A 10,502-nucleotide genomic window follows, 5' to 3' on the forward strand; every position below is an offset into this window, starting at 1 on the left:
AGTGCATTATCATTGCTAAAGGGCTTTGCCCATGGTCATTAGCAAACGGAAAGCAGCGGAAATCATCTACATTATAGAAGTATACTATTACCCTTATCCTTAAATGAAACAGTGATGTTGGTATTCAAAAAGTGTAGCATAACTAGAGTTTTCTCTGATGTTCACTTGCTGTTAAAATGTCTAAAGCCCAATATCAATGGTCATACTTATCTCAAAGGTATATGAATAATAATCACACAATTCAACTTAACTTTATTCATATATACATACTTCAAAATGGAATACTATTATTTCCACATTAACAAGTCTTCAAAAACAAAATCTGATTTTTAAAGCAAAATAAAATTGACATTTTTATATGTGACTGTCTGCTATAAAATTATTCCATGTCACAAAAATATAAGCTCAAATATACTGTGAACATTGTGAAACAAAATCTACTAATCAATATTATGTAAACACAAGGATATATCTATGAAGTAATACAGAATTCCTTTGACAGAAAAACATTGGTATATTCTCTAATTAATAAATGTAAACAAAACTAAGAAACCTACTTTTGATGTAATTAAACTTTCCTTTGTATAAGATATACATATCTACTCAAATTAGCAGACAATGTTGCACCGGTAGCCCTACGGATGCGATTGCCACTGCGATCTCTTCCCCCTATCAACCATTTTGCCACTGCATGCTCCACACTTCTTCTCGTATAATCTGACGTTTGTGAGTGCCTTTTCACTCCTCCTAGAATCAGAAAAAAAATACCTGAAACTATTAAATTATATTCCAAAACTCACAAAAGTAAAATCAAATAGCCAAAACGACAAATAAGTTGATAAGATTTACTAGGGCTAAGTAGTGAATGCACGCTGTGACATGTTTTATTGCTGTTTATGGTACCACTAAAGATAATGCAAGTCTACCACCTCTACTTATCAGTTTTCCTTTTTTGCATTTTATTAAATTACAGTTAATAAGCCCTTGTGTGAGTGTTGGCTTAAAGATAGATAGATAAAAAAAACTGAAAAAATACTTACTGTAAACAGCCTCGAATAAGTTTGTGGGACCAAATGCCTTCTTGTTGTTCCTTCCAGACATGTTCATTTTTGTGGCCAATGTGTCACTTATTATGAACTTCATTACTCGCTTCACACATTCATCAATGTTCCTCCCTCCAATCTCACTGAGAACATTCACCTGAAACCAAAAAATAAAACAATTTAGATGTCATGCAAGGAGTATTTTTTTTATAAAACAGTGCACCTTATTTGCAGAAACCAAGACAAAATAAAAATCACTATGTTATAATCATTACTTGATTGATAATAAATTTATTTTCTTCACTTCAAAGTGAAAACTTTTCTTAGGGGAATGCCCCTGTACAGCAAGTAAAGAAACAACTGCTATATTATCCCATCCCTAAAAACAGGTCTAATAAAAGCAAGAATGATTGTTACGTACTACTTCTCTATATCAAGCAGGAATCGCCTTAAAATGGTACCACACATCCCCACCATGCAATGACATGCCACAAAGCAGTAACCCTTAGGCTGAAGGGGGGAAGGGGGTCTCAGGAATGATGGGCTGGGTTTTGAACAGTCTCCTGATCACCCTCTTCCTTACCCCCTTCAGCCTTCCTCAAGCATCAAGTAAAGAGGAGGAAGAGAACAGCCCTGCTTCCTTTGTTTGTCCAGTGCCAATATAAATCAATATAAACATAAAAAAAAAAAGATGCACACCAGAACCAGTCAATCATACATTTTTATCCAGATCATCCTCTCCCCTACCAACATGCCTACTTGCAGGAACTCACTCAAGATGTGGTATCCTGCACCTTTACCTTATGTTTAATTACCTCCACCTATATACAAAACTTAACCAAAAGGACTAAGCAGGCACTAAGCATCACACAACAGAACAGCATTTTCATGTATACACATACCTAATGCATATTATGTACCATAACCTGTGAATCTGTTCAACAAAGGAAAAAAAGTTATCAAAAAATCATTAACAATAAGAAAAGTCAAATTTCATCATGATCACTCCCAAAAAAAAAAAGTTTGTTTTTATTTCTCAAGTTATTAATGATGATAATTTCCCATTATCACACTTACCAGGCCAGTCCTCACACCTGGATCTATCAGATGTGTCTCCATCTCCTCGAGCTGGTCCACTGTTTCAAGAGGAAACTTTAAGCCTTCTGGCAGTGTTGCAGCTTCTGTAACAACCCCACTCACTTTTTTTATGAGATTCTGCAGCATGCTAGTATGTACCTGCATAGTCTCCTTCATACTATAGATATGTGCAGCCAGTTTTCTTAAAATCACTCCTAAAATAAAGAGATTGTTTATTAGTAATGGTACTGACTATAATTCAACACTGTTAAAGGTCTGTTCAGACATAATAATATAGTTCCTGAATATAAGTATCATAGTTATTAAACTTCTGTCATGAAATATAAAGTTCTATGACAGCATACAGTGAACTGAGTGTGTCACTCCTTGCCAATAATCATTTAACTAAATAAAATTGGAGACATCACAATGAAACTAGATTTAACATCCAAGTATTTTATATGAAATCCCTTGATAATCCATTAATGAGTAATACAGAATAACTTACTTTGGTCAGGGTGTTGGTCAACATTTCTAAGGATGCTCAAACCTTCAAGAGAATTAGTCCTGCTAGGGGTTGAAGTAAATGAAGACCTGGGTGTAGAACTTGTGGCAGCTGATGAAAGGATGTGTAAATCTTCAAGAGAATTAGTCCTGCTAGGGGTTGAGGTAACTGGAGAAGCCCTGGGTGTGGAAGTTGTGGCAGCTGATGTCAATCCTGACCCTTCAAATGTTATTGCACCTTCACTGATGACTCCCAACAAGATGGGAGGGGCTAGAAGTTGATAGTTTTGATATAATGCCTCTTGCTATGCCAAAGTGATAAAAAGAGCCACCTGCCGTTTCTTTTATATCTGTCACTCTAGGAGTCATAAGTAAAGTTCTGGGATCTTTGGGCACATCCAAGTCACAAGTTTTCAATAGCTCTAATAAAGCTGAAAGAGCAGAATGGGAGATCTTGAATTTCACAGCCCATGAGGCTAACTTTTCCCTAATCTCACCAAATACAACATTATCACTGTGGTCATCATTACAAAGAGTCTCATTGTCAGTTTCACTGCCCACAAGGTTGAGAGGCTCATTATCAGAAATATTGCCTTCACCATTCTCTAAATCACAGTCTTCCACATCTGCAGCATTGCTTAAGGAAACATCTGGTGAATGACAGTTGGCAATCTCAACATCATGATTAGTTAGTTGTGCACTGCAATCTTCACCAGATACATTAACAACTGGGTTTTTAATTGATGAGCCATCTTGCTCTGAACTTGAAAAAAGGTTGTCCACAAGAGTCTTTACTTTTCTTCTCTTTGTTCTTGCACTACATATTTCATAATTTTCCATCTTGTCCCAGCCGCTGCAACGACATTGCAGATGTTTCTACTCTGTAAAACACAGGCTATTCTCAGAGATAAAACTGTGCCATTATTTTCTAAGATTCTTAAAATTATATATATATATATGTGTGTGTGTAAAGATATTTGTTAGATATCACCTATTTAGGCTATACAGGTATGTAGTTATAGTTACAATTTAATTTAGATTTAATATGAAGCTATTTTATTGATTTTTTTTTCATGCTTTTCTTCCATGAAGATGACGTATATCTGGTCATATCTACATACCTACATAACTACTTACATACCTATCTACCTAGAATTGTCAGTTGAATACTGAGCCAAGATTGGTTGCGCAAATGACACGCAGAACTTAATTTGGTGAGGTTACACCAAATTTCGAACTCATCTACTAGGCCTTGTCTCTTGGTGGCCATGATAAAGGTCCATGGAAGGGGGGGGGGGCCACAGGGGTGAATCCATATGAGCAAATATTTTGTATATTCAAAATTTAGTATAGTCTATTGACATGAGGTAATAGTACGACCACTACCATCACCACCTGCAAGACCAGCACAACCACAAAATCTTGACTTTGTTGTGCCCAGATTTGATGTTAAAAATGCACCTTTAGTTATGAAATTAGAGTAAACTGGAGTTGAATTTGGAAATTTATGGAGTTACCTAGCCTATTGTGTATTGTCATGGAAAAATGGAACAATGGATCATTTCAAGGAGAAAGATGACAGGCAATAGGCTAGGTATGGTAGCCTAGTACCTGCCTATGAACAGGGAGTGATGGTTTGATAGTAATAAGCTAAGAAACTGGATTTTTTTGTGGGAGGGCTGGACCCATAGGTTTTCAGGTAATATATTTTAAAGTGTAAAAGTTAACGGCTATTTGACAGTGAATTTGATCCTAAACTAGACTAGGCTATTGCATTTTCTGTAAAATTTTGACTAGGTAGTAGACCTAGGCTGGGCTATTTTGACATATCTGCCAAGTGGCACAGTAGGGTAGTAGGCTATCAGCGGCTAGCCGAGGCTAATATTTGCAGAATTTTTGTCAATAGGCTAGTTCTGGCCACCAGGGATAACATCCGCCTCTGTAGCCTAGCTATAGCTATTTTAGGTTCTACCTTAAACTAAAATTTAAAAATATAGGCTACATATAGCTAATACATAAAAAAGGTGCCGGTCGAGTGGCAGATACTGTTTATGGTTGGGGGAAATCTATTTGGTAATTTTTCGGAAGACTCCAGCCAGCCATTTCCAAAGGTGCCAGCTAGCCATTTTTGCATGAAAAACCATTTTGGATGTTTCATGCAAAAATGGCCAGGAAATGATAAGGTAGTAAAAGAACCTAAAAATACCAACCTAACGTAAACTAGGGGTGTTTACTGGTTACAATTTTGCCCTATTAGTTACGGAGGGGGGGGGGGAAACTGGTATTGTCTTACATTACAAGTCCTTATGTTTCTCTGCTATTAGGCATTTGCGAAGGTTATGTATTGAGAAGAAATTGTTTCTTTTGATGTGACTTACCCAAGAAAAATATAAATTGTAAAGCGGGAGGTGGCTGCGGTATAGCTATATAGTACGTATAGGCTACCTAGCTTAACTTGCCATCACACACATTACGGAAGGTATCAGCTATATGGAGAACTAGTCGGTAGTACTAGCAAATATTCACAACATATTCAAGTGCAATTAAGACGGTATTATTTCACTTATGGACATTAATTGCTTTCAACATAAAATATAGGTTTTTCTGTTGTATTATGATGTGATTTGAATGATTTTGAGGTTTATTTCCATCGCAAATGAATACTTCTCCTTCCCCGGCAAATGATATACTGTATACAAAATTAATCAAATTACGACTTGTCAGAATACTGCACCCTCACTCTCCATAGCTAATACGGCAAAACTGTGTTTGTAACTAAACAGTTTTGCCGTATTAGCTATGGAGAGGGGGTGCAGTATTCTGACAAGTCGTAATTTTATTAATTTTGTATACAGTATATCATTTGCCGGGGAAGGATAAGTATTCATTTGCGATGGAAATAAACCTCATAATCATTCAAATCACATCATAATACAACAGAAAAACCTATATTTTATGTTGAAAGCAATTAATGTCCGTAAGTAAAATAATACCAAAAACTCGACAGACTTGACCCGTCATAGACTCGTCCTTTGTTGGTTCCTGGTTCCTGGTTCCTAAGCGCTCACTCCGCAAACACAGTTGCGGGCACACTACACGATTCTCATGAGGTGCGAAGCTTTATTCCCTTGAATACATTTTTTACACTTTTATTTTTATTTTACATTATATCAATACAATTTTTCCCAGTTTTATTTTTTCTTTACATTATATATATTATTTAACAGTTTTTCATTTAATTTAGCACCCTACCCCTTAACCTCCCAAATGATCCTTAATATTTCGAATTTATTTACTTTTATGACTCCTCCTTTTTACGTTACTGTTACTTTTTAACTGGTGCCGTTGTTTTCTGGGTTGGTGACGTCCTTTATTTTCATGGCTATTCTTATGTATTCCACTAGTTTTCTGTTCGGGGCTTTCAGAGTCTCTAATGTTAAGTTTTCTATTTTTTGTAGGGTTTTACACCTGAACAAATGTTCTGTGCTGTCCTCCTCTATGCTGCAGTTATCACAGACCTCATCCTTATATCGTCCCCGGTAGTTAGCTTTCAGGTCCAACATATTCAGCCTGGTTTTCATTATTAAGCATGCATCCTTTGTCTCTAGTTCCCTTAGATACTTATTTTCTTCAAAGTTATCTATGAATCTCAGCTTCTTCATTTCTTTCTTTTTTTTCCAACGTCTTTTCGATATCTTGCGTTATTCTTCTCTTAATTTCCTGTTTCAGTTTTTTTTTGCATATTTTCCCATTCCATTTATATCTATATTGTACTTTTTACCTATCTTTTCTATGCCTTTTGTCCAGCACAGCCCGTAGGTGGCTCTTAACTGGTCTTCTACTATTTCTTTGTTGTTTTGTTTACTTTCAGCATCTTCTTCTTCTTCTTCTTATACAGAGAATTGCCTTTGTATCGGCTCACTCCTATCGGACTTGACCGAAGGAAATCAGGGTAGAGAAAGAAAATAAAACGAAGTAACACAGGGAAAATAAAGATACACCCAAATTGGAAATTTATGGTAGTAGTAGAAAGAAAATAAATGATTTTATTATTTTTTTCATTCTCTGCTTCTGTTATAAGTGTGAACAAGAGATTTTATTTGATACAACTGAAAACTATCCGCTGGCCATATTTCGATGTTGCTCAAGCATTTTGGCAAAATAAACGTTACCTGAAGAGAATTTTGATTTTACGGTAAGGCAGTCCGCGAAAAATACCACTGCCATACAGACTAATTTACAATCTGTAGCCTACCAATTGCCTGTTTCTCTTGCCTACAATTAAACAATCATTTCAGTTGTAGTACACCAGTGGGGGAAACCCACATAGGTCCTATGTTGTCCCCATATTCATCCACCAGACATTTAAATCTTAAAAGAATTGCCCCCAAGATCATTTTAAAATCGTTCTGACAATATATTTCACTGTTGCAGTATAAATGGAGGAAGTCTATATCTGTGTGGGAAACCCAAATAGATCCTACGTTGTACCCATATTCGTCCACCAGACGTAAATCTTAACAGAATTGCCCCAAAGATAATTTTAAACTCGTTCTGACAATATATTTCACTGTTGCAGTATAAATGGAGGAAGTCTATGGAAGTCTATATCCGTGTGGGAAACCCACATAGATCCTACGTTGTACCCATATTCGTCCACCAGACGTAAATCTTAACAGAATTGCCCCAAAGATAATTTTAAAATCGTTCTGACAATATATTTCACTGTTGCAGTATAAATGGAGGAAGTCTATATCTGTGTGGGAAACCCACATAGGTCCTACACTGTACCCATATTCATCCACCAGACAACATGTAAATCTTAAAAGAATTGCCCCAAAGATAATTTTTAAGTTCGTTCTGACGGTATATTTCACTGTTGAAGTATAAATGGAGGAAGTGTATATATCTGTGTGGGAAACCCACATAGGACCCACGTTGTACCCATGTATCATTTGTCTGCCAAATCACGTGTACATTATTACCATAATGGTAATTCTAAGCCGGCTGTCCGCGGTGAGCTAGACTACGGCAATTGACGTTTTTCTATGTTATTTTACTTGCTTTACAAGAATTTAAAGTAATATCTTGTCGGCCGGCTGTAACTAAGCTGTCATTGACCTTTGAAGACTACGCGACTTGAATTGCCAAACGCAGGGTAGGTCTAAGCCAGCATTCCGCGGCAAGCCCCCCACCCCTCCATAGCTAATATGGCAAAATTGTAACTAGTAAACACCCCTAAAAATACCAACATAACGTACTCTAGAGGTGTTTACTGGTTATAATTTTGCCGTATTAGCTATGGAGGTTGGGGGGCGGGCTTGCTGCGGAATGCCGGCTTAGACCTACCCTGCGTTAGGTAATTCCAGTCGTGTAGTCTTCAAAGGTCAATCTCAGTTTAGTTACAACGGGGCGACAAAATATTACTTGAAATTCTTGTAAAGCAAGTAAAATAACATAGAAAAACGCCAATTGCCACAGTCTAGCTCACCGCGGACAGCCAGCTTAGAATTACCATAATAATTATTTCTAAGTTAATTTTCTCGGTTGTTAGACAGTTTCCTGTGCTGTTTTAGCGCTATAGAAAAATATTTAATTTTGTGGGAAACCCACCTGAGTTCCACATGAAACCCATGTATTTCCCCATCACCAACCCATGCCCATCAATCCCACCAATACCCATGGAAATTCCATATGGGCCCCATGTGTGTGTGTTGGCTGGGTCATCACTCACGCTTCCATTCACTTCTTCCTCCTTTTCTTTCTCTCTTGCCCCTTCACACGTTCCAGAGAACCTGCCTCCAACAGCCCCTTCTCCAAAAACACCCTTGAACATACCTTTCATCATTTCTAACACACTTTTCATCATTCCCTCCAACTTTTTATCCATCCTCTCTTCCATTCTCTCTTCTGACTCTTTCATCTCCCCTTTCATTTCTTCTTTTGCACTTCTTAGCATTCCCTCCACCTCCTCCAACTGACTCCTCAATCTCTCATTCTCACCCCTCAACCACGTATTCTCCTCTCTCAACCTTACCAGTTCCTCTTCCATCCTTCTCTTCAGTCACACTACCAGCCACCAATCTCACTTGCAGCTGCAATACCAGCTGCCCCACGTTGGGCGCCAAATATTATGTGGCGGAATTTTAACCCACAAACAAAACAACACTCACCCTGATCTTCGGTTGCTGGAGATGGGTAAAGGTCCACGGTCGCCAATCACAGCACACAGAAACCACAAAAACAAAATTTCAAACAAACCCTCCACCAACAACGAACGAAAAAAAAAGAGACACATGCACCATCAATATCGGTACCGGTATCCAAAACAAAAGCCGGACAAACTCCCCGTTCACTTTCAAGGTTGGACCTCAACTGCCCAAGACTTCCCCAAAAAACGAAAAACTCCCGACAGACAGAGAGACAGCCGTAAAACCAACTCCAACAACCGAACCACTCACAACGACAATTACACTCTCTCTCTCTCTCTCTCTCTCTCTCTCTCTCTCTCTCTCTCTCTCTCTCTCTCTCTCTCTCACAAAACGTTGGGAAATGCTAAATAAAAACAAATTTCTTCATCCCTCTATATTATCCTGAATGTTGTGAAGGATTGTCGAGAAAAAAGGATCCAATTTTTTCACGACAAACAGAATGAATTCCTCCTTATTACTTTGAGTGCAAAGTTGTTGGTTCAGAGATTCTTCAACAAAATATATATTTTTTTTGCTTCAGAAGATATTTTTACTGACGCTGCGTTGACATGCCTTTAAAAGAAAATTCTTCTCTTTAATCTCTCTAGGATAGAATTGCTCAGAATTTGTTACTATTGTAGTTTTATTTATCTGTTATTATATTGTGTCAGTTGTAATTATAATTTTACAAAGTAAAATAAATGATTAGAAAAATATATTTATGACTTGGTAAAATTTACCAGTGTTTTGAAAAAGAGGCCCCACTCAGGGTTGTAAGTAGTCACTTTCAACTTGCCGCGGAAGGAAGGGAAAATTTGTTGGAATTTTTTTCTTACACCCTAATGTGCATTTGCATAACTTTCTCTTTCCATTGACGTGTTTTTTTTTCTTAACCTCGCCAACCTCAAAGTTTGCCTGGTCTGGGGGTCTGCATGATATAGGCTACAGTTATCTCGTCCCTTACATAAATGCGAATAATTAATAAGCAGAAGATTACTTTTAAGTGTGAATTCATCAACACGCATTAGATCCTTCAGACTACATTTGTTAACTAGTAAAGAAAGAAAATGCAATGAATAATCAGAGGCACCACAAGCAACAAACCAAACAAGCTCGTGATGGAGCCAGCATTACATCCATATGTGTTGCAGTAACAAGTTTTCGTTGTAATTCCGTGACTCTCAGTTGTTTCACATTTGTTCTCGTCTACAATTGGCCAACACTTGGTTTGTTGTGTCAACACCTCATCATCTGTAAATAAGAAGTTGTTAAAATTTTACTATTTCATAAATATGCAAACCAATATTTGACACATAAACGTTTACCTGTGAACTGATGAAAACAGTAGCCCTTCCGTAACTGAAATTTCATCTTACGTGAAACTACACTTTGCTCCTCAAATGAAGTCATATTACCCTTTTCGTACTGAGTTGATACAATCAGATGGGTTAGGATGAAAGGCACTATGTAAAAAATATTGTTGGTCATAATTAACATTGTTTATAATAATGGCAAATGTTCCTACAAAATACAAAACTGTTTAACGCATCCTCAATGACACATTAAAGCAAAAGATGATGACATCCTGGTCAGATAAGAAATAATCATGAAAAGGGAACTACAACCACAACTAAGCCATCACCCCTAAAGAGTTACTGGTCACCCAACCAAGTTGCTGCGGCATCTC

General features: G+C 37.2%; 1 protein-coding gene across 14 annotated transcripts in view; it reads right to left on the reverse strand.

Moving 5' to 3' along the window:
* Positions 1-239: 239 nt before the first annotated feature.
* Positions 240-10,502, reverse strand: part of LOC136834426 (uncharacterized) — a 12,276-nt gene continuing 2,013 nt past the window's right edge. For 2 of the 14 annotated variants that reach the window (XR_010851793.1, XM_067097017.1), the window contains exons 2-6: positions 9,950-10,066; positions 2,629-3,505; positions 2,121-2,335; positions 1,041-1,200; positions 240-747 (exon numbers count right to left, since the gene is read on the reverse strand). Coding sequence is in view for 5 of the 14 variants with exons in the window: in XM_067097017.1 (XP_066953118.1) it covers positions 569-747; positions 1,041-1,200; positions 2,121-2,297 (516 nt within the window). In the remaining 9 variants the exon portion in view is untranslated. Of the gene's footprint in view, positions 769-1,040; positions 1,201-1,945; positions 1,978-2,120; positions 2,336-2,628; positions 3,538-5,002; positions 5,721-9,919; positions 10,067-10,502 lie in introns of those variants that run through there. The other 12 variants (XR_010851796.1, XR_010851794.1, XR_010851800.1 and 9 more) reach the window with 12 other exon arrangements.

Source organism: Macrobrachium rosenbergii, chromosome 53 (assembly GCF_040412425.1).
Source record: "Macrobrachium rosenbergii isolate ZJJX-2024 chromosome 53, ASM4041242v1, whole genome shotgun sequence".
NCBI lineage: Eukaryota > Metazoa > Arthropoda > Malacostraca > Decapoda > Palaemonidae > Macrobrachium > Macrobrachium rosenbergii.